Source organism: Lepidochelys kempii, chromosome 1, assembly GCF_965140285.1.
Source record: "Lepidochelys kempii isolate rLepKem1 chromosome 1, rLepKem1.hap1, whole genome shotgun sequence".
NCBI classification, from domain to species: domain Eukaryota; kingdom Metazoa; phylum Chordata; order Testudines; family Cheloniidae; genus Lepidochelys; species Lepidochelys kempii.
In genome coordinates, this window is record NC_136380.1 from 119,106,054 (window position 1) to 119,130,219 (window position 24,166).

The 24,166-nt window shown below is 42.1% G+C and overlaps 1 protein-coding gene across 5 annotated transcripts in view; it reads left to right on the forward strand.

Moving 5' to 3' along the window:
* Window positions 1–23,951, forward strand: part of CHST10 (carbohydrate sulfotransferase 10) — a 32,489-nt gene extending 8,538 nt beyond the window's left edge. For 3 of the 5 annotated variants that reach the window (XM_073352051.2, XM_073352060.2, XM_073352080.2), the window contains exons 2-6: window positions 8,251–8,388; window positions 13,008–13,105; window positions 18,256–18,490; window positions 20,533–20,638; window positions 21,383–23,951. In XM_073352051.2, coding sequence (XP_073208152.1) covers window positions 8,289–8,388; window positions 13,008–13,105; window positions 18,256–18,490; window positions 20,533–20,638; window positions 21,383–21,920 — 1,077 coding nt within the window. In that variant the 5' untranslated portion in view covers window positions 8,251–8,288 and the 3' untranslated portion in view covers window positions 21,921–23,951. Of the gene's footprint in view, window positions 1–8,247; window positions 8,389–13,007; window positions 13,106–18,255; window positions 18,491–20,532; window positions 20,639–21,382 lie in introns of all 5 variants that reach the window. The other 2 variants (XM_073352041.2, XM_073352071.2) reach the window with 1 other exon arrangement.
* The last annotated feature ends 215 nt before the right edge of the window (window positions 23,952–24,166 follow it).

The window sequence follows — 24,166 nt, forward strand, 5'->3', positions numbered from 1 at the left end:
TACAGGCATCTAAGATAACAAGCCAATTGTCCTACTTTCTCAGTATGAATCGGGAGGCCTCCCCTGTTGCACCCTCTTTAATAAATGTATTAAAGAGCAAAAATGTGATAAGTACTTTTAGAACTGGTGACAGAATATTATAGCTGGCTGGCTTTAGGGTTCCTTGGAAGTTAGGGCAGATAGTTGAGCACAGGGAGCAGGAGGCAACCAAAGAGATGGTGAGGAAGCTTTTCTGATTTCACCACCCTACAGAACAAATTGGTGGTATTGAAGTGAGAGACAGGGAAGAGGCTGAAAAGTCCCTATGTGCTCAAGAAAGAGAAGACTCAGAAGAAACTTAAAACTACAGATAAGAAAAAAATAACGGGATTAAAACTAAATGCAGAAGGAAGCAGAAGAGCTTAAAAAGGAAAAATATCTCTAAATAAAAGAAGCACTTCAGAAACAAACAAAATTAAAGAGATGGAGGAAGCAGGTAAATATATGAATGAACTAGCAGCATGATGGAAAACAAAGATGAAGAGGAGAGATTGGAAATATCTTGATATTCAGGAACCCTGGTTTGGAGTGCAGTAGAGCATCCCCCTAGAAGGATTTAGAGAGAAGGAAAATGTAAGGTGTTGCTTTTTGTAAGTTCTTAAGGGGCATTATTTTGAATGAGTATAATCTCTAAACAGGGTTTACTTTTGAAATCAGTTACTTTTATTTAGAATCCTGAGTAGTCGTGGTTCCTGAGATAGTTAAAGAGCTGGTTAATATTGAGGGAGCTTGGTTAGCTGCCTGGGAGCAAACTCCAGGGCCCACTGTTAATATATAAGTTACGGTGAATCCTGTGTGAAAGCTATATGATCAATATACATCTGTGGTTGCAGAAAGTAGATAATGTGTCTACCAAAAGATTAGATGAAAATCGCATAACTTCTCTGCCACAGCTTCTCCATGTGTAAAATGAGAATGATAATAGTCATGGCTACGGGGCTGGCTGTATCTCTGTCCCCTTTCTAGTCTCTGAGTGCACCCCCTCAGGTGATAGGCCTCTTGTGTTTTCCTATCTTGGGGTGGAATCATTCTTCCACCCTTAGGATCTGGCTGTGGTTTCCTATATATACCAACTGCTACTACCCTGCAGATCTGAGTACAGTACATTGAAACTGTCTGCTCCTCTCTAATAGTCTAACACACCATCTTAGAAATCGAATACATAAATCACATTTGGGGATACAGGTTAATAATCCTTACTGAGCACCCACATATTCATCACAATAACAAAACTTGTCTTCCTAGCAGATATGTTATGAATATTAAAGGATGAATTCTGCCTCCCTTATTTGTGTTTAGTAGACCTTACTCTGAGTAATCCTGTTATTTTCTGAAGAGCTACTCAAGGAATGAGGTACCATTAAACATGAGTAAGAATTCCAAAAAATGGTGCTAAATTGGTGAAGGGCCTCCTGGCTCATATTTTGTATCTACTTCTGATCAGTAAGAGTCTAATAAATTTTTCAAGTGCTGGTGGAAGTACTAGGATGTCTGTAAACAAGAGTAAAAGTTTTGGCTCAATTGCTAGAAGATTTCGCTGTCGTGGGTGTAGTGATAAACTGGAAAAGGTCACCTCTGAGACTTGAGACTCTAGCACGAATCTTAGGGAAAGGGCTGTAACACATTGTGCTAGAATGAAACCTATTTTGAAGTATTGCTGATTTGAGTCTGGAAAGAAATCAGTGGGAACTTGCTCTAGAATTCCAATCATAGTACTTGCCCTTTCTGGACTCCAGTTTTCGATAATGGAGTAAAGCCTGATTCAGAAATGTTGTGCTTAGGAGATCGGAATTGACCTAGAAATGGAAGACAAGGTATTTGTCCTCCTGTGAGGGTAGCGGAGTTGAATATTCTACAGTGTCTATAAAAATCCAAAGGATAGTTGACTTGAATGCGACTGAGCATGGTTTTTAAGAAGAAAACTCTTAAAGCCCTGGTCTACACTAGGACTTTAGGTCGAATTTAGCAGCGTTAAATCGATGTAAACCTGCACCGGTCCACACAATGAAGCCCTTTATTTCGACTTAAAGGGCTCTTAAAATCGATTTCCTTACTTCACCCCTGACAAGTGGATTAGCGCTTAAATCGACGTTGCCGGCTTGAATTTGGGGTACTGTGGACACAATTCGATGGTATTGGCCTCCGGGAGCTATTCCAGAGTGCTCCATTATGACTGCTCTGGACTGCACTCTCAACTCAGATGCACTGGCCAGGTAGACAGGAAAAGAACCGCGAACTTTTGAATCTCATTTCCTGTTTGGCCAGCGTGGCAAGCTGCAGGTGACCATGATGGAGTCCCAGAATCGCAAAAGAGCTCCAGCATGGACCGAACGGGAGGTACGGGATCTGATCGCTGTTTGGGGAGAGGAGTCCGTGCTATCAGAACTCCGTTCCAGTTTTTGAAATGCCAAAACCTTTGTGAAAATCTCCCAGGGCATGAAGGACAGAGGCCATAACAGGGACCTGAAGCAGTGCCGCGTGAAACTGAAGGAGCTGAGGCAAGCCTACCAGAAAACCAGAGAGGCGAACAGCCGCTCCGGGTCAGAGCCCCAAACATGCCGCTTCTATGATGAGCTGCATGCCATTTTAGGGGGTTCAGCCACCACTACCCCAGCCGTGTTGTTTGACTCCTTCAATGGAGATGGAGGCAATACGGAAGCAGGTTTTGGAGACGAAGAAGATGATGATGAGGAGGAGGTTGTAGATAGCTCACAGCAAGCAAGCGGAGAAACCGGTTTTCCCGACAGCCAGGAACTGTTTCTCACCCTGGACCTGGAGCCAGTACCCCCCGAACCCACCCAAGGCTGCCTCCTGGACCCAGCAGGCGTAGAAGGGACCTCTGGTGAGTGTACCTTTTAAAATACTATACATGGAGCAATATATATCCTTAAAAGCAAGCGTGTGAAAGGATTACTTTGCCCTGGCATTTGCGGTTCTCCTAGATGTAGTCCTAAAGCCTTTGCAAAAGGTTTCTGGGGAGGGCAGCCTTATTGCGTCCTTCATGGTAGGACACTTTACCACTCCAGGCCAGTAACACGTACTCGGGAATCATTGTAGAACAAAGCATTGCAGTGTATGTTTGCTCGCATTCAAACAACATCCATTCTTTATCTCTCTGTGTTATCCTCAGGAGAGTGAGATATAATTCATGGTCACCTGGTTGAAATAGAGTGCTTTTCTTCAGGGGACACTCAGAGGAGCCCATTCCTGCTGGGCTGTTTGCCTGTGGCTAAACAGAAATGTTCCCCGCTGTTAGCCACAGGGAAGGGGGAAGGTTGAGGGGGTAGTCACGTGGTGGGAGGAGGCAAAATGTGACCTTGTAACGAAAGCACATGTGCTATGTATGTAATGTTAACAGCAAGGTTTACCCTGAAAGAGTGTAGCCACTGTTTTATAAAATGTGTCTTTTTAAATACCGCTGTCCCTTTTTTTTTTTCTCCAACAGCTGCATGTGTTTCAATGATCACAGGATCTTCTCCTTCCCAGAAGCTAGTGAAGCTTACAAAGAAAAAAAAACGCACTCGCAATGAAATGTTCTCCGAGCTCATGCTGTCCTCCCACACTGACAGAGTACAGATGAATGCGTGGAGGCAAATAATGTCAGAGTGCAGGAAAGCACAAAATGACCGGGAGGAGAGGTGGCGGGCTGAAGAGAGTAAGTGGCGGGCTGAAGACAGGGCTGAAGCTCAAATGTGGCGGCAGTGTGATGAGAGGAGGCAGGATTCAATGCTGAGGCTGCTGCAGGACCAAACCAGTATGCTCCAGTGTATGGTTGAGCTGCAGCAAAGGCAGCTGGAGTACAGACTGCCACTGCAGCCCCTCTGTAACCAACCGCCCTCCTCCCCAAGTTCCATAGCCTCCACACCCAGACGCCCAAGAACGCGGTGCGGGGGCCTCCGGCCAACCAGCCACTCCACCACAGAGGATTGCCCCAAAAAAAGAAGGCTGTCATTCAATAAATTTTAAAGTTGTAAACTTTTAAAGTGCTGTGCTTAAAGTGCTGTGTGGCATTTTCCTTCCCTCCTCCACCACCCCTCCTGGGCTACCTTGGTAGTCATCCCCCTATTTGTGTGATGAATGAATAAAGAATGCATGAATGTGAAGCAACAATGACTTTATTGCCTCTGCAAGCGGTGATTGAAGGGAGGAGGGGCGGGTGGTTAGCTTACAGGGAAGTAGAGTGAACCAAGGGGCGGGGGGTTTCATCAAGGAGAAACAAACAGAACTTTCACACCGTAGCCTGGCCAGTCATGAAACTGGTTTTCAAAGCTTCTCTGATGCGTACCGCGCCCTCCTGTGCTCTTCTAACCGCCCTGGTATCTGGCTGCGCATAACCAGCAGCCAGGCGATTTGCCTCAACCTCCCACCCCGCCATAAACGTCTCCCCCTTACTCTCACAGATATTGTGGAGCACACAGCAAGCAGTAATAACAGTGGGAATATTGGTTTCGCTGAGGTCTAAGCGAGTCAGTAAACTGCGCCAGCGCGCCTTTAAACGTCCAAATGCACATTCTACCACCATTCTGCACTTGCTCAGCCTGTAGTTGAACAGCTCCTGACTAGGGATAGCTCAGTGGTTTGAGCACTGGTCTGCTAAACCCAGGGCTGTAAGTTCTAATCCTTGAGGGGGCCATTTAGGGATCTGGGGTAAAAATTGAGGATTGGCCCTGCTTTAGAGGATCTCCTGAGGTCCCTTCTAACCCTGATATTCTATGATCTGGGGGTCCCTTCCAGCATTAAATGCTGTGTTTCAATTTTGGTGGGGAGGGATAGCTCAGTGGTTTGAGCATTGGCCTGCTAAACCCAGGGTTGTGAGTTCAATCCTTGAGGGTGCCATTTAGGGATCTGGGGCAAAAATTGGGGATTGATCCTGCTTTGAGCAGGGGGTTGGACTAGATGACCTCCTGAGGTCCCTTCCAACCCTGATATTCTATGATTCTACTGTCCAGACTGCCTGTGTAGGGCTTCATGAGCCATGGCATTAAGGGGTAGGCTGGGTCCCCAAGGATACATATAGGCATTTCAACATCCCCAACAGTTATTTTCTGGTCTGGGAATAAAGTCCCTTCCTGCAGCTTTTGAAACAGACCAGAGTTCCTGAAGATGCGAGCATCATGCACCTTTCCCGGCCATCCCACGTTGATGTTGGTGAAACGTCCCTTGTGATCCACCAGAGCTTGCAGCACTATCGAAAAGTACCCCTTGCGGTTTATGTACTCGGCGGCTTGGTGTTCCGGTGCCAAGATAGGGATATGGGTTCCGTCTATAGCCCCACCACAGTTAGGGAATCCCATTGCAGCAAAGCCATCCATTACGACCTGCACATTTCCCAGGGTCACTACCCTTGATAACAGCAGATCTTTGATTGCGTGGGCTACTTGCATCACAGCAGCCCCCAAAGTAGATTTGCCCACTCCAAATTGATTCCCAACTGACCGGTAGCTGTCTGGCGTTGCAAGCTTCCACAGGGCTATCGCCACTCGCTTCTCAACTGTGAGGGCTGCTCTCATCTTGGTATTCATGCGCCTCAGGGCAGGGAAAAGCAAGTCACAAAGTTCCATGAAAGTTCCCTTACGCATGCGAAAGTTTCGCAGCCACTGGGAATCGTCCCAGACCTGCAACACTATGCGGTCCCACCAGTCTGTGCTTGTTTCCCGAGCCCAGAATCGGCGTTCCACAGCATGAACCTGCCCCATTAGCACCATGATGCATGCATTGGCAGGGCCCATGCTTTCAGAGAAATCTGTGTCCATGTCCTGATCACTCACGTGACCGCGCTGACGTCGCCTCCTCGCCCGGTATCACTTTGCCAGGTTCCGGTGCTGCATATACTGCTGGATAATGCGTGTGGTGTTTAATGTGCTCCTAATTGCCAAAATGAGCTGAGCGGCCTCCATGCTTGCCTTGGTATGGCGTCCACACAGAAAAAAGGCGCGGAACGATTGTCTGCCGTTGCTCTGACAGAGGGAGGGGCGACTGACGACACGGCTTACAGGGTTGGCTTCAGGGAGCTAAAATCAACAAAGGGGGTGTCTTTACATCAAGGAGTATTTTAGGCAGGACTTCACGGAGGGTTCCAATAAGAAATGGTGCACCTAAGTTATCGTTGTTATTGGAACAAGGAGGTTAGCCTGGCCTCTGATTGATACATGGCTAGATTTACCTCGCTGCACCTTCTCTGTGAGTGACTGCAGTGTGACCTAGAGGAATGAGTCCCCTAGACAGGGGAGGGGGGGAGGCAAATGAGTACAAAACAAATCTGGTCTATTTCTTTTTTTGACCCACTCCATCTATCTTTTACATCTTTGGCTGGCAGCAGACGGTGCAGAAGGACTGCATGCCATCCACATCTCATGGCTGCTCGGCAGAAGATGGTACAGTACGACTGCTAGCAATCCTCATATCCTGCCTGCCTGGCAGAAGATGGTACAGTACGACTGCTAGTAGTCCGTATCGCCTGCCCGCTCACCATAAGACGGTTCAATAGGACTGACTGCAGGACTAAAGAGAATGACCTGGTCAAGTCACTCCAAATTTAGTCTCTGCGCCCATGTCTGTCCAGGCGCTCCCAGCCGACGTGGCCAGGAGCACCTCGGACATGACGATGACGGCTACCAGTCGTACTGTACTGTCTGCTACCAGAAGGCAAGGGGTTGCTGCTACTGTGTAGCAATGCCGTACCGCGTCTGCCAGCACCCAGGAGTCATAGGGTGACGGTTACCTGAGCGGGCTCCATGCTTGCCGTGGTATGGCATCTGCACAGGTAACTCAGGAAAAAAGGCGCGAAACGATTGTCTGCCCTTGCTTTCACGGAGGGAGGGAGGGAGGGAATGGGGGCCTGACGATATGTACCCAGAACCACCCGCGACAATGTTTTAGCCCCATCAGGCATTGGGATCTCAACCCAGAATTCCAATGGGCAGCGGAGACTGCGGGAACTGTGGGATAGCTACCCACAGTGCAATGCTCTGGAAGTCGACTCTAGCCTCGGTACTGTGGCAGCGCTCTGCCGAGTTAATGCACTTAATGCACTTAGAGCATTTTCTGTGGGGACACACACAGTCGAATATATAAAACCGATTTCTAAAAAACCGACTTCTATAAATTCGTCCTTATTCCGTAGTGTAGACATACCCATAGTATGATAATGAAGGAAACTGTCTTTCAACAGCCAAATTAAAAATGATACATTGAAGGGGTGGGGGAGCTAATAATTTAGCTAAGCCTCACTACGTTATTGTGAAGTAATATTAATGTTTGACATTTGTATGTTAGATCCTCGTTAAGAGCTATCAAAGTTTCATTATCCTATTTATCTTCACGGAGAAGAGTTCTCTTAGAGGTGAAGTGCAAATACCCAAATTCAGGCCCTTGGGTATCTTGTGTTTATCCAGCACCAGTTGAAGCAGTACTGATATTGAAAGCAGGGTTAGGAATACAGCTTCTGCTTCATTCTTGCAATGAAACATCAACACCTGAGGGATCTCAGGTCTTAGCAGGTAAATGGAGATTGAACTAGAATTTTAAAAAGTTGTATAGACTTAACCTTTACGGGTGGGATTTGCAAAAGCACTCAACATTGGCCTAGCTGCTCCCATGGAAGTCAATTGCTAAGATGTCAGCTGCTGATCAAAACTAAACAAAACCGACATGCAGCCTTCCTACCCCAGCATATCTGCCAACTGCATGCCTAAGTAGCCTACCACTGTTACTCCATCCTCTCTCCCATTCCTCTTTGGTTCACCACCTGTTGTGCTTTGCTTTTAAACCAATAACTTGATCCTGCAATCTTTCCAGGTGAAACTTTTAACCTTCCTGAAGCCCTGTTGCCTTTGATGGGGCTCTGTAAGAGAAAAAGGGCTTGCCCTGTGGATCTGATTGCAGGGTGGGGGCCCAAAATAGTCATGTCTTTGGGGCAGGAATATTCTTTTACTACCCTTTCATACAGCACCCGAGCATGGTGGCAGCCTTGGCCAGGCTAGAGTCTCTAGCAGTTACTAGAACACCAGTAATAAAATGGTATCATAACTGTAGAAGTATTATATTTATTAAAGGCGATATTGTTATAAAGTTTACTCCTCGAGGTGTATTTGATTTCAGGCAAAAATATAATATGTGTATTTTAATGTCGGCTGTACAAAGTACTGGTTTTATAAAATAGAAGAAAATATATTTCGTATGTTGTAATTTTTACTTTTTTTTTTTAAGCAGGAAGATACAAAAGTTTTATATGGCTCACATCTGACAACATGCACCATCAGTGGCTGCTGTTAGCTGCATGCTTTTGGGTGATATTCATGTTCATGGTTGCTAGCAAGTTCATCACACTGACTTTTAAAGACCCAGATGGTAAGTTCACCTTTAATTAAATTTGATATAATACAGAGTTTTGAACAATGTTCTGTCCAAAAGTGACAGTGTAATCATTGTGCCCAAAGGAGATCCCAACACATTGTTATCTCTTTGTGTATTTTAGAGGATTAGAGATTGGAGCAGTGCATTTTATAAATTGCTAGCAAGTGACAATGCTAATACGTCTACAGTTTACATTCTTGTTTATAACGATCTGAAAAAATGACATTGCTAACAGATTCATACATTTGGGAACAGAGGGGGGGTTACATTTTGAAAGTCTGCCTTTTAATAAACAAATTCTTGAACCAATTCAAATTCAACATCTTAGTCAGTAAACAAATGGTGCGTGTTTGAAGCAGTGCAGAACAATCCCCTGAATTGTTTCGTTCCTTATTAGAGAGAAGGAAGATTTCACAGTAACTAAATAGTAACTACATAGTCTTTATTTTCTGCACCATTTTAAATACTTGCCATCCAGTTACAGCATTCAAGAGACATTGTATAAAGTTTGATTAGCAGTGCACGTACCCTAACCTCCCCTGCCTTGCTCCTTACTTTCAGTTTTATCCTCTGCTGCTTGATTGACAAATAGCTTATAGCTTTTGCTTAGCCTAAGTAGCCCAGATGGTATTAGACTGATAAGGAGTTTAAAGCCACTTGATGACACTACACAACATGGCGCATTCTCTATATACTGATATGTTGCTGTTAACAAGCAGACCTGCAGGGAGCGTATGATGAAAGCACTGACATGACATGCAGATAGTGTTTTTGAGAGAGAGTGTGAGTGTGAGATGTTAGAAGATACCTCTATTCTTGTATCTTTTAAAGACACTTAAAGAGTAAGGTCATCAGTTCAGTTCTTTTCAATGACTTGTCAATGGATAAATGGCACAGTTAAGTTCACTTAAATGGCATGCTTGGTAGTGTCTGCAGTCTTATTCAGCAAGGCTTACAGATGTGAACTCTTTGTAGCTGTTGGCACTGCAGGCTATTTCTGTGCTCTGTTATGGCTGCAGATGAGCTGATCTGACTTTAGTTAGATAACTTTTATTATTTTGTACTATGCTTATTCTTGAAGCAGTAAATGAAATAAAAGTGACCACTGATTTCCACAATAACAATGTATTGCTATAAGCATCTTATACATGAGGCTGCATGCCACAGCTTTCCATCAGGAAATGTCAAGAGAATTCAGATGTAATTATTTATTTTTAACTTTTTAGTTGGAATACCCACTCACCCCTTTTCTTTTTTGTACCTGCCAGTTTTTTGGGTCGAAGCTGATTCCTTTCCTCCCAGAATTGCTACTGGAACAAAAGACAATGTAATTCCTTAGGCTCCGATCCTGCAAAGCCTTAAGCGAATAGTTAACTTTACACACTGCGAGTAGCCCTATTGATTTTATTGGGAGTATTCACATAGATTATGTACATACCTCTGCAGAATCAGAGCCTTATTTGTTGTGCTAAGTAACTGCCATCCAGTGATATTGTATAGAATGTAGACAGCTGTAAGAACAGTGTTTGTTAGCTAAAGATTTCTGGAAAGGGATCATGAACATTAGTTTTGTGTATGACTTATCAAAATGATGGCTGAGGGGGAAGAGTGAGAGTAATTTTGGCCCTGAACTGTTTTGACCCAGAAATATTTAATAGTGATAGAAAAACTGTCTAATTACTGATTACTTATAAAAAAATATTCTGGCCCTCCTAAATGACATGCTGTCAACTCTTGTGAGACAATTTAAAGGTAGAAAATACTATTTGTTTGAGTTAACTCAACCAGTTTTCATAAGGTGTATGTTTTGTCCAAATTGCTTTTGATGGATAGCTTTTTAGGTCTTTATTTGCTCCTGTGATTAAGTAGGCAACTCCCTGGCTTATTTTTACTCATGTTTTTGCAACTTGGGTCCGGGTCCTGCAATGATTTGTGCTTGGACAGACTGCTTCACCTTGGCAGTTTGGCTCAGAAGTTTGGCTCACCTTTGCAGTTTGGCTCCTGCTTACAGGAGCTCATTGCAGGATTGGGGCCTTAGAGATGAACTGATTCTTTGGGTTCTAATCTGGTCTCCAGTGAGACATGATTTGCTTTGCCTTCTCTTTGATTTTTCTGTCTTATCTGCGTGTATCCTCAAAAATAAATAACTGACTTCCTTCCCCTTGTCTTTATAGAAGTGGTAGTTTCCATTTTGTTTAATCTCCTCCTGCTATGATATACAAGCTTTTAGCAAGCATTGATTATCCTCCTGCACCTCAGTATGCTTAAGTTACGTAACTTTTTTTCACTACCACTACTTAATTTTCCTATTACTACTCCTGAACTAATTTGAAGAAGAATAAACCTACTTGGCAGGGAAGATGGCTTAGCTTGCAATTTGAGACACTTCTGTTCTAGTTTCAGCAATAATAAATTCTCACCAAGATTCATGATTGTCCTTAAATTGCGGGTGGCTTGCTCTTTCAAGTATTTTTTATGTATCTGTAAAAATGTGAGAGTAATGTAATGAAGTGCCATATACTGTCTTGATTAATTATTATTGTAGGAGACATCTTAAGCCGTAGGGCAGAGGGTTGGGAATCTTTGTTTGTTTGAAAGCTACAATAGAATTTTATTTTTGAGGGAAGGCTTTGCGTGTGTGGCGTGTGTGTGTGTCCCAGAAGCATCTTTGCAACTGTCATTTATTTATCATTTGTACTGTGGATTGTGCCTAGTAGCTCCAGTCATGGATCAGGACACGATAGCACGACAAACATAGAACAAAAAGGCTGTAAGGTCTTTGGAGTAAAGGCTACTGCAGTATAAGACGAGAGACCAGGTGAAGACAGCCAGCAGATGGGGAACACAAGGGAACAGTCTTCCTTTTTTCCCCGTTTGTCTAACTGCTCACTTCCCCTTCTCTCTCCCTCCTGTGCTACTTTGTTCTATGTATGAACAGAGTTGAATTGACAGGAAATTGAGGGGTTTCCCTAAATTTCATTTTGCTGTTGCCGTGAAGGGAAATGGCAAAATCTGATTACTTCCTCTTTACTCCAATTTCAGATTGCTACTTTGCTCCCTGTGCAAATAGTAAAGTTAAAGTGAAAAGATCTTCTAAATTTCACTTTGCAGTACAGGCACATGAATGAAGCAACAAGTGCTGGTGGGTGCTTCTCTTTGTACTAGGACATATGGAGACAAGTAACTACCTTCACAGAAGAAAAAAAATATAGAGTGCTAAACTGCGGCGGGGGGGACCAGTATGACCCAACCCTTTACGATTAATACTCATAGTGAGGATTATCCTCAAAAATATTGTACTCAGTTGACAAGGGGCTTGTTTATTTTACTTTATTTTGTTTAGCAATTGTTCTTTAAATCAATTATTTGTTTTCCATATTTTATTAGTATGGCATTTTTTCCCTTCTGCCCTGGACCAAATATTCCTCTGAGTACACAGGGTCTAGGGGAAGGTAAATGCAAATTCCCCACCCTTGGTTATGCAAAAGCTTTTTGAAGGTACACCCTGAGGAGTGGGCCATTGTGAGCTGATCACCTTTTACATAAGGCCAAGAGCAAAATCCGAAGCTGTATAAAGGAAAGACTGAAATGCTTATGGTGGTTCTGAGTCTGAATGTGAGACTGTCACAAATTTGTTGCCACGGGGAAAAAGCATTTCTGAGTTCTGAAGGATTGACACCTTGTTGAAGTTAGGGTGACCTCTGAGAAGATTTTTAGCATGTGTGTAGGTTGTTTTTTTTTTAAATTTTTAATATGTTTTCTATGTAATGCTTTCACCTTAAAAATAGTATGTGCTTGCTTAAAAAGAGTTGTGTTGTTAACTTATAACTACAGATAATACACTGGTTCTAGCCTCTGGAGAGAAAGCAAAGTGCAGATACTGGCCTTTTGGGCAGTCTAGCTTGCTGGGAATATCACGGTGTAGACAGGGAACTGTGCAGCCTGGAAAAACCCTGTTCAGGAAGAAGAGAGAAGTGGATGTCAGCCCAAGAGAGGTGATGGCTGAGGAGCTGGGAGCTTGGAATGGGTGCCCTTATGAACCATAAGGAGGAATACAGGCGCGGTTGCCCTGAACGGTGACATTTACAACAGGACAAACCTGCATACTAAGATGCGCAAACACTGATGGATTAATTTTCTTTTTGGCTATACTTAGCTGAGCTTACAGAAAGTAAAAATCTCCTGCTGTCAAACCCATATAGTTATGCTCATTTGTCTACTGAATATAATTTAAATATCATACATTAATGTCTCGAACAATATGTGAAATGACTAGATGAATCTTTTTTACAGGCTGGATTTATGAATTCTTATGTTTCTCTGCTCTTCTGTTAATAAAAGCCTAATAAAGACATAGCACAATATTAATCCCTGGTGTAATCCTACTGAAATTATACCGGGGTGAATTACGCCTTTAGCAACCAACATCCCAGAAGGGGACATCCTCTAAAATATTAGTGAGCCATATTGTGCCATGTTTGTTTCAGTAACCTTCCATTTTGAAGCAAGCCCTAACGTGTGTGTTGATTCAAGAATTGATACCAGTAGTTGGCTGTAATGCAGAAATAATTGTCCATTTTTCTATAATTTTCTCCTCTCTCATTCTTATCTAGTATATGGTGTCAAGCAAGAGCCATTAATGCTGACAGCTATGACAAAAGTTGAAAAGATACAAGTGCCAGAGGAGAAATGTTTGCCTGAAGAATTCCAGGTGCCTGCTTTTGAGATAACTGTTCAGTTCGCTGAAAAATGTGTGAAAATGTGGAGTTAATGAAAGAAAGCTCTTGTTTTAGGGCATCAGGAATTGCTGGGCAAGAAATATGTACTTGGCCCTTTTATTTAGAATAAATTAGGTGAACATCATACTGTTCTTCTTGGAGTTGTCATGGGGTTCAATCACTGCTGGGGCGCCTCCTTGTGGCTGCACCTGGGAATTAGTTCTGAACTGGTCTGACATACCCTTCTTAAGTTGCTTGCCCCTGGTTTCTCTCTTTCTCTCTCTCCGCTCAAGTTACTTCCTCTTTGTGACTTGCCCGGTGGTCTCTTTCTGGAGTCAGGATGCTCCCTCTTCATGTCTCAGCCTTCCGGCCAGTCACTATTTAGTTCTCATCTTCCACAGTATCAAAGTCCCACTGGACAAGCTGTTTCAGGCAGTCTTCTGATCCACTGCCAAGTCTGTGCCACTTTCCCAGTAGCCGGTAGGGCAACTCAGGCCCAGCCACTACTCCCGGTTCCAGCCCACTATATTTATTTTTGTAATTAGACTGTGTCTCCCCACTTTTGGTTCCTTTAGTCCTCTGTGCAGTCTCTGTTTTTGTCTTTTGCTCTGCCTGTTCCATTCCGTATCCCCCCGCACTCCCCTTCTGCATGTATCGTGTACTCTCTGCTCCACATCTTAAGGTTTCACCTAAGCAGAACATGAACCCAATAGACTTCATTACAAGTTGAACTTTCTAGTATGCAATTTTGAGTGACTGGAAATTAGGCAAAACAAGTCTGCTACTCTCTAATTTACAGAGACAAGCCAATAACCCCATGTCATGGAATAAAGAATTGATGAGGGAGGCTGTTTTGGTGATGTTCTGAGGGAAGCTCTTTTTCCCATTGACTCAAGTCATTTTATGGCTGATTTTTTGCATGTAGAGGTTGAAATTGAAGTCGTTACCAGAATGCTCAAACTGAGAAAGCCCCGGGTTTTGGACAGTACTTTGATGTAAGGCTGGCAGTATTGTAAGTGTATAAAATCTGCCCTTGCATATCAGGGAAAGAATAATGAAATGCCAGAATACAGTACTATCTCCCCCATGACTTTATGACAGCTTGAAGTGCTGAGGAGAGCTGTTAATCCAGAATACATGCAAAGGTGATGTTTATAGTCAGACAAGCAATCTGCTAGGTTTTTCAGATTTCATTATGGCCAAGAGAGATTGGAGAGGAGTAGCAGTAGAAAGCAAGATACTGTTTTCCCATGGAGAATTGGGGTGGAAAACAAGAAGGCTTTTAATTAGCCTCCTTACGTATGTTTCACAGACACATGCTTGAAGCTTTTGACATTTTGAATGCATGGATGACAGTGCTTGGGTTTCCAAGCTCCCTTAATCAAATCCTTCTGAACTTTACCTTTGTAACAGTGAGTTATAGAGAGGTCAAAGTGAATAACGGACTTTATTCAAGAAAATAAAATAAGTAGGGTCTCTTCTTTCACAATGACAGGTTTCAGAGTAACAGGTGCCACAAGTACTCCTTTTCTTCTTTCACAATATGTTTCTAACATTTGTGCTGAGATCGGCAGTGACAATAAGAAATCTATAAGGACAGAATGCAGCTGGAACCAATAACATGGGGGATCGGGGCTGTCGGTAGCCACACCATAGTTAAGGTTGTAACTGAATTTTCCTTATAAATCAGATTTTGGCCCATCCCTCTACTAAAATCCAAAAGCTGGTAGTCAGGCCTGGGGAAAAGGTAAATTTTTCTCCCTCATTTGAAATAAATGGTGCCTGATGGCCTAGAAATGGAGGTGTTTAGCAGAGTTGACAAAGCTTTCCAACTTTTTACTACTTTGCACCAAGAGGCAATATGAAAAGGGAGGAAAAACGAGAGGAAAATTTGAGTGAAAATTAGTTTGTGAAAATGTGTGTTTTTCTTCATGATCTAACCACTCTATATAAAATTTAGTTCGCTGGACTCATCTAGTTGAGATCTAGTGCATAGGACCAAATATTACTTGATTGAACACTAACTTCAAAGGTTATTTTAAATAGCAGTATCAAGATAGCTCATTGGCTTAGACTCCCTTAAAATGACTGCTGGAGGTGTCAGCACACTTTTTCTTTTTTCTTTTAATCCCTCCTCCCCATTTTTAAATGAAAGCTTCTAGCCCTTTTCCGTGAAGAATCCGGCCTCACCGTGTAAACCAATTACTGGGGAAGCCTGTTAGTAGAAAAAATAGATTTTTCCCCCACCAGAATTGAAGTTAATCCAGCAAGCTGTTTATACCTAAAGAGCTCCCTTTTTAAGATTGGTGGTCACCACAGTTCTGCCAGATCCTTGCTTGAGACCAGAAAGTGGGAGGCAATTAAAATGGAAGGATCCTAATTCATCTATTCAAGGGGCGGGTGAATGTTGCCACCTTCTGCTGTTGATCCTCTTCCTCCTGCCCCTGCCAAGTCCCTGCTAACCCCAGTACTCCCTTCAGTAGACCTCCTAAGGTGTTCACTTCCTGTGGATTTAAGAGGCCCAGTGGAGATGTGTGGGGTAAGGAGAGCATGGAGCGTGGAGGTGCAGTGGGGAAGTGGGTCATGGAGAGGGGTAGCAGAGAGAGGAGGTTGTATCCCTCAGGGGAAAACTGGAGGTTGGGTAGCAGAACAGAAGTGCAGAAGGAAAGCATAAGAAGCACTGAAGAAGGGGCCAGAATGTATTTCAAGCCTTAGGTTTCTTCTTTCCCCTTCCCTGTAAGCTGTAGGTTGTTCACTAAGACGTCACCCACTCTCTGAAAGATTTAAGGTGCTTGTGCAGACGCCCTCCTTCAGAGGATCAAATCATCTAAGTTTAGATCGTCTGTCACATGCCTGACTTTAAGTCTCTATATGGAGTAACCCTTGTTCTGAGGCTAATGCAGAAAGGCCATAAGCTTTATTACCCTGCAAGATCTTTAAGGCTGTAGCAGCTTTCAGCCTCATAAACCCAAGCTGCTTTACTTTAAACTGTTAATCTGTGGGTCTTTTTTCAGGGAATTTCCCTAAGCATTCCAATGTCTCACTTTAACAGAATCAGAATGCTCTGTATGCTTTCTGGAAAGCCAACACCTAACACTGAATGAAATAATTGTAGACATGACTGTGACAGGTTGGATCACAGAAAACCCCTTGGGAACTGCCAGCTGATGTGCTGAGACTACTTCTAAGTCTGTTGTCCCTGGCAGCTTGGGACTTCAGGTTTGAGCCTGCCTGGTTTGAGCCAGACATGCTAGCCGGCTGCAAACCCAGACCCATGTCTGAACCACGTTCCCCAAAATCTGCAGGCTTAACTGAAAGTGGCCTAAGAAGTGTTCCTGTCTCTAACACCCAGATGTCCAGCTCCCAATGGGGTCCAAACCCCAAATAAATCCGTTTTACCCTGTATAAAGCTTATGCAGGGTAAACTCATAAATCGTTTGCCATCTATAACATTGATAGAGAGAGATGCACAGCTGTTTGCCCCCCCAGATATTAGTATATACTCTGGGTTAATTAATAAGTAAAAAGTGATTTTATTAAATACAAAAAGTAGGATTTATGTGGTTCCAAGTAATAGCAGACAGAACAAAGTCAATTACCAAGCAAAATAAAATAAAACACGCAAGTCTAAACCTAATACAGTAAGAAGCTGAATACTGATAAAATCTCACCCTCAGAGATGTTCCAATAAGCCTCTTTTATGGACTAGCCTCCTTCTAGTCTGGGTCCAGCAATCACTCACACCCCCGTGGTTATTGTCCTTTGTTCCAGTTTCTTTCAGGTATCCTTTGGGGGTGGAGAGGCCATCTCTTGAGCCAGCTGAAGACAAAATGGAGGGGTCTCCCAGGGGTTTAAATAGACTTTCTCTTGTGGGTGGACACCCCTCCCTCCCCCTGTGTAGAATCCCAGCTACAAGATGGAGTTTTGGAGTCACATGGGCAAGTCACATGTCCTTACAGGTAGCAGCCATTGTTCACATGCTACCTTGAACGTCCTCAGATAGACTTCTTATGTGGATTGGAGCTTTCCAAGATCCATTGTCTGTTAAGCGTTTCTTGATTGGGCACTTAAGTTGCACATTCCTTTCTAAAGAAGCTGACCAAATGCCTTACTAAGGCTACTTAAAATCAAACAAGTACACAGCCAATATTCATAACTTCGAATACAACAATGACACATGCATACAAATAGGATGAATATATTCAGTAGATCATAACCTTTACAAAGATTGTTACGTGGCATATGTAGCATAAAACATATTCCAGTTATGTCATATGTACATTCATAAGCATCTTCTCATAAAGCATTGTGGGGTGCACCGTCACAATGACCATTTCCATTAAACAGAGCTTGAGCTGTTTACCGTGATGTGTTCTTGAGATATTACTGCTCCTCTATCATCTTTGCTTCTCTTTCTGATTATTGGGTTGCTATTTGATTAAGTAGTTCCTCTTCCTCATCCAGAATTGTGCTACGGCCTGCCTCTGTGCAAAACTTTCCCAAGCAACTGCAGAGTGAAAGGACCATTAATGTTTGCTTCATTGCTGCCCGTTGGGCTCTGAAGAGCACTTGTGAAACTGAGCAGAATTTGGTCAACCTTACTTTGCTGCAGCTTGGAGAAACGGATGCATTAGGGCTGTATGCATGTGCAGATACGGGAAGTCAGCACAGCATCACTTTGCATCTGGAAGGTTATCTTCCTGTCCATAAGGGCTAAAAATCTTTTATGTTTCAAATGAAAACTTCATTTCTGCTGAAACTGATTGCTTAGCTCTGCCTTCCCACCACCTGGAAAAGTTCCTACTTGCCACTGCACTTAGACAAGGAATTTTAAGTTCTGGTAAAAGCATGGTTTGTTCCTTTCTATACAGACAAGGCCAAACTTGATAAAAATTGCTGTATAGAAAGGTTCTTACCCTCCTAGATAATGATTGAAAATCACCAGCCTCTGTAGTAGCAACACTGAGGAAGCCAACATAAACCAACTGGGATGATGTGAATTTAACAGTATTTTTTATACAGACAAGGGCGGAACATAATATATACTCTACTATGATACTGAATTTGACTGGTTGGTCTCTTACTCTCTAAAATTTGATCTAGAAGTTAAACTTTTGCTTGTTTTTTTTTTTTTTTTAATAAGCCGACTGGAAGAGTTTTTTCTGAAGATCCGATGCACCAACCCCTGGTCCATGTGAAAAGGATTGAACTTCTCAGGAATGTGTGCAGAGATGCAGCGCTGAGAAATCTCTCTCATACTACTGTTTCCAAGTTTGTCTTGGACCGAATATTTGTTTGTGACAAGCACAAGATCCTATTCTGTCAGACTCCAAAAGTGGGCAACACTCAATGGAAAAAAGTCTTGATTGTTTTAAATGGTACCTACTTACTCTAATGAGTGTAAGGTTTTTGTTTGAGGGGGAAAGGGCTGAGTCACTAGAATGAGGGAAGCATTAAAACTAATTTCTTAACATTCTTCTTTACAAACAGATACTTAATTCCACTCATTCATTCCTTGCAGTTCCTTTTAGTCCTTTTTAAATGTCTCCATCTGAAAAATTAAAAATTACCTTCTTTCTGCTAGAATAAATATCTTTTAACTTACCTAAAAGTGATTTATCTGAGCCATTGAGGATTTATTTGGTGGATTTATTTTCACTGCAGGCCGAACACCCTGTGAGTAGAATTTTTAAGCAAGTGAATCATAAAGGATCACAATCCCCTAAGCCAGGGTAATTTAAAACCTATGACTTGAACCAACAACAAAAGGAACAGTTGTGATTTCAAGTGTCTAGCCATAAGAAAAAGTTCAGTTTTTCAGCAGTACTGTAAGATTTCCGTGGCATGAAGCTGGAATTTCTGTCTTGACAGCAGTTCTCAATTTTCAGCTTGGCAGCTGCTGCAGATCTGTAACACTGGGATTTTGTATATACATTATTAATGGGCCATGGCATGAGTTATGAAGAATCAATCATACACTTAAGGGTGTAGAATTGTAGCCTGGTCAGTGAAAATAAATTGTAGAATGACTTAAAACAGGAGAAAAGGAACAATGTTGTGATTTGTGTTAAAATAAATTTCTGACAGGTGCATGTTCTCTCTCTCTCTCTCTCTCTCTCTGAAGTGTTATGGTCTGTGAACAAAAATAATTAACCTCTTCAAGGCTATATCTCAAGGTGCAGTTTGCACAGTAAAAGTAAATGCAAACTTGGGTGAATGGTTTAATGTAATCACTGATGTCAAACAAGGATGCATTCTCTCATCTCTCCTATTTGGTATTGCCACTGAGTTCATTTTGAGAAAAAATGTAGATGGATACAACACAGGCCTCACATGGCTTGACAACGTACAACAGAAGATCTAGATAGTGTTAACGACATAGCTCTTCTGAGTGACTGCTCAACCAACACGTAAGCAAAGACCGAAAGTCCTAGGCTGTCAAGTCTGGCTTTTGCCAGCATTCAATTCACACAAGAAAAGGGGAGGACAAAAAGCATTAATTATAAAACAGGAAAGACTGAGGACATTAAGATTCCAAGCTGTGTGAATTAGTCACTGCAGCCTTATCGACACTAGGCTTTTTTCTGAAACATGTTTCCTGGCACCAGTGCGACTCCAGCAGTGGGAGCACTTGTGTATAGATGGGCACTGGTGACTTTCATGGAGACTTGCTAGTCTGATGACACTGCGCTTGTCCTTCCGCCCACATGGAATCCCACTGAGTTCCATGGCGCTCTATATTGGCACGTCACTGCAGGACTGGGGTCCTAAACTAGCTGTTACTCTTTCCTGCACCTTCACGTGCCTACAGAAAGACTGATAAACTAACACCTGGACTCTCACCATTCTAAATGTGTTATGTATTTTATTCTCTTATGCAACACAGAAGGATCTGAAGTTTGGTAGTTTTCAGCATAGTTTTTCGTTTAATTAAAAAAGGACCCAAGCAAAGAAAGCTTGCCAGGAGCTTGACAGTGAAGTGTTTTTGAGTTAACATGGTTCAAGTAGACGCTTTACAGTGTTCCCTGTTTGCTGGAAACTAAACCAAAAAAGCCAATCCCTCCTGTAATGCTAAGCTTTTCAGCTGGGTTATGTGGGAGGAAAGTTGTGGGAAGGGAGGGGAGGGGAGGGCTGACAGATAGATAATGCTTGTTTAACATGCATTATTAAGAAACTTGAATGCTTGTTTGGTTTAGACAGGAGTTATGTTACAAATCTCCAAATCTGTATTCTTTTGAGTGTTGAACAGCCGTTAGTGTTGCAGTCTGAATCTTCCCTTATTTAACAGCTTTTGTACCTAGTAACCATAGATATTAATGCCACAGAAGAGAGAAAAAATAAATAAAAACACCACTGAGACACAAATACCCTTCCCCACCTCTTTTAAAGGTAACCTTTTCTGTCTGTCTTCTTTATCTAGGAGCATTTTCTTCCATAGAAGAGATTCCAGAGAACATTGTACATGACCATGAGAAGAACGGACTTCCACGCTTATCCTCCTTCAGTGACTCTGAAATTCAAAAACGGTAAGATGTGATTTCCCAAGGAGATAAATAGGTTTCTGAACCAAAGAGGAAAATTAGGAGGTGTTACCACTGGTGTAACTCTGCTGATTCCGTTGATGTTGGTGTTACCATCTCATGTTGACTTCAGAGGCGTAAAACCAACATTACTGATGAAATGGAGTGGAGAATCAAACCCAGGCTGTGCTTAGATGTGCTTAGGATTTCTCTGGTTCATCTGTTACCTATATAACACGGTAAGTGCTCAGGGTGTTTTAAATAAAAGATAGAAGAAGATTCCTTTCTTAGAAAAACTTACAATCTAAGGTCAGATTGTGCCACCTTTATTCACATCAACAAGTGCCTTACTTCGTAAGTAATGCTACTGAAATCAATTGGGCCCTGAGAAGGGTTGAGGAAGTGGGAGGATAGGAACAAAATGATTGTGGTCACTTAGGAGACTTGTGCCCAGATGGTTATGAAAATACAGTTTTTTGTTTAGTCTTATACTCAAGGTTTTTATAAGCCACCCTGAAGAACTGGTTTTGAGAAGGGATAGTTCCATAACAGAAAGGTGACATCTCATTTGAGGCCAGGTCCAAAGCTCATTTGAGCCAGTGTCTGAGAGAGAGATAAAAAGTGGGCTCCTCCTTAAAAGTCATATTCTTGGTGTTTCAGAGGTCGTATTTTATCTCAGTTTTGTAGCTTTTCGGTACGTAGTTCACTTTTTCTATCTGTTTAATCCCTTCCATTTCTGTTTGCCTTTAGACTGAATTTATACTTCAAGTTTTTTATTGTAAGAGATCCATTTGAAAGACTTATTTCTGCATTTAAGGACAAGTTTGTCCACAATCCTCGATTTGAACCTTGGTACAGGCATGAAATTGCTCCTGGCATTATTCGGAAATACAGGAAGAATCGCACAGAGACAAAGGGGCTGCAGTTTGAGGACTTTGTGCGCTATCTGGGGGACCCTAACCACCGATGGCTAGATGTTCAGTTCGGTGATCACATAATTCATTGGGTAACATACGTGGAACTTTGTGCCCCATGTGAAATAACTTATAGTGTGATTGGACACCATGAAACCCTGGAGGATGATGCTCCATATATCTTGAAAGAAGCAGGAATAGACCATCTGGTATCATATCCCACAATTCCACCAGGAATAACGGTATACAACAAAACAAAGGTAGAGCGTTATTTCTCAGGAATTAGCAAGAGAGATATAAGACGCCTATATACTCGCTTTGAAGGAGACTTTAAACTCTTTGGATATCGGGAACCAGATTTTTTGCTAAACTGATGTCTAGAAACTGTGAAGACATGTCTATCAGATTAAACTAAAGCATATGAATACCAGCTGAAGCACTGACAGAACTGGGATTGACAGTAGTGTACCACTGTTTTTTAGTTTTTTGATGTTGCTCCATTTTTCAGTGGAATATTTGTCACACGAACAATTAGGGGTTCCTAACTGTTAGCCACTGACCATGTTTTCAACATATGACATTGCAATCTTCTATTGTGAATTAAATCTGTCTCATCCAACATATATACTGTATTTATCCCCTCTTCCCAAGGAAAAAGAGGAAGAAACCACTAGACTATAAAAGAACATCAAATAGAATGCAATGTAAAATGTTGTAAAGCATTTCGTAAAGATACCAGTTTTGTGAAATGCAAGGGGACCTGATGCTTATAAAAAGAAATGTGGAGTTTCTCACGGGGTATGAAAACAAGAGGCAGACATAGGACCAAAAACCGATGATGCGCTAGACAAGCAAAAGACATCCAGAGTCTGCTCTGTGGCTTCTATAATCGTTGTGCTGAGCTAATGCTGTTTTTTGTGATACACATAAAATGAGTCTAACTTGACAGAAGCTTCAGTCCTATCCAAAAAGGGCGGATTCCAGAGGCCGTTTGTTTTTATTTTGTGTCATGGTGTTATCTGTACTTACGACTGGTCTATCAGGCCACATAATGGTTCATTTTTTAATTGTTAACTTCCAAGTTTGTATGTTGTCTGAAAACTTGAGGTGGAGCATAGATCCCAACAAGAAACTCGGAAGGACTGTTGGGGAGACTTTGAGGAAAACTAATTAAAAAGTAAAGATGAATTGTATTTGCAAGAGCAAATATAGAAGCCAAGACCCGCTTTCTAAATAGTGTGCATTTTAACGTTGTTTATTTTCTAATGTTTCAGGCTGTTACAAATATTAAATAAGCCATGAGAACAAGAAAGCATATGAACATAAAAGTTGCCGTAATTATTTGGACCAATAGTCCAGCCACTCCAGTATCCTGCTTCCAGCAGTGATCAGTACCTGATGCTTCAGAGAAAAACAAATCCCCTCCCAAAATGTACCTCCCCAATTCTAAATGGGTAGATTCATTCTTGACTCTTCCCGGTGGTCAGTTGGCATAATGCCCTAAATCAAAGCTGCCCAAACTTTAGGCCATCAGCTTTGGCAACTTGCCAGGAGTTCAAGAGCTACACTTGTGTATACATTTTTCAATGAAAATTAAATTAACACAACCATAGTATTTGCCTGTGCGTGCACTGTTCCTGTTTGATTACGAGAAGTCTTTTTGTTTTTTAGTTCACCAGCAATAAAAACCGGTGGTTGATCAGCTTTGCCCCCACCCTGCAGTAAGTGGCAGAGGGAAGACCACAGCTGCATTTTAGGATTCGCAGAGTCATATTTGGCTGCCAAGCAGCATTTTTGGCATCTCTCTCCTAAAGGATGAATTTTGAATATAATAGTGTCTCAACTTCCATGGCTAGAATCATTAATGATGGCCATAAAGTTATGGAGTCTTTCGTTCTAAATCCAGCCACAGTATTTGTCTGGATAGCCTCCTGTGGCAGGGCAAAGGAAGTATCTTACACCTGTGAACTTAAAAAAGGAAAACCAGTGCCAAATTGGACATGGGCTGCTGTCCTCAAAAAAGGAAGTCCTTTAGTAGCTGGATGTGATTCCAGAAGCATATTGACAGACTGGTCTAAGGGAGAATTGTTACTGGGCATTGTTCACAAAAGAACAGTCTAAAGTGGCAAAGCTTGAAGTGCTCTTGTTTTTCTTGAAAAAGCAGCAGTTACAATGTCTTAGATTTGTTACTTCTTAACTGATAATTAAAGGATGTAACAGCTCAGTTATTTTTATATGAAGTCATAGAAAAGTATATTGTTAAATGCATTTCAGAGCTAATGAGCTGATTGATTACCTCTCTATTGAATTAAAATGTAACAACGTGAATAATGTATAGTGAATTAAGGCCTTAAAGTTTAGTCCTAATAAAGGTGAAGTAGAATTTTTCTCTCTCAAGCAAAAGATACTGATCACATACCTGTGTCTGGTTTTATTCTTCTTAGCACAGTGTTTGGTACTAGATGCAGTGACCTACTAAGTTCAATTAAATTTGTATTCTGTGCCCTTTTTCTAATGGTTCCATACGACTAGCTCTGTGCTCCTACACTTTACAGTCTGGAATTGGAATGCTCATTATCTTTTTCTCAATTTGTAAGTGAAATATACTAAAACAATATTC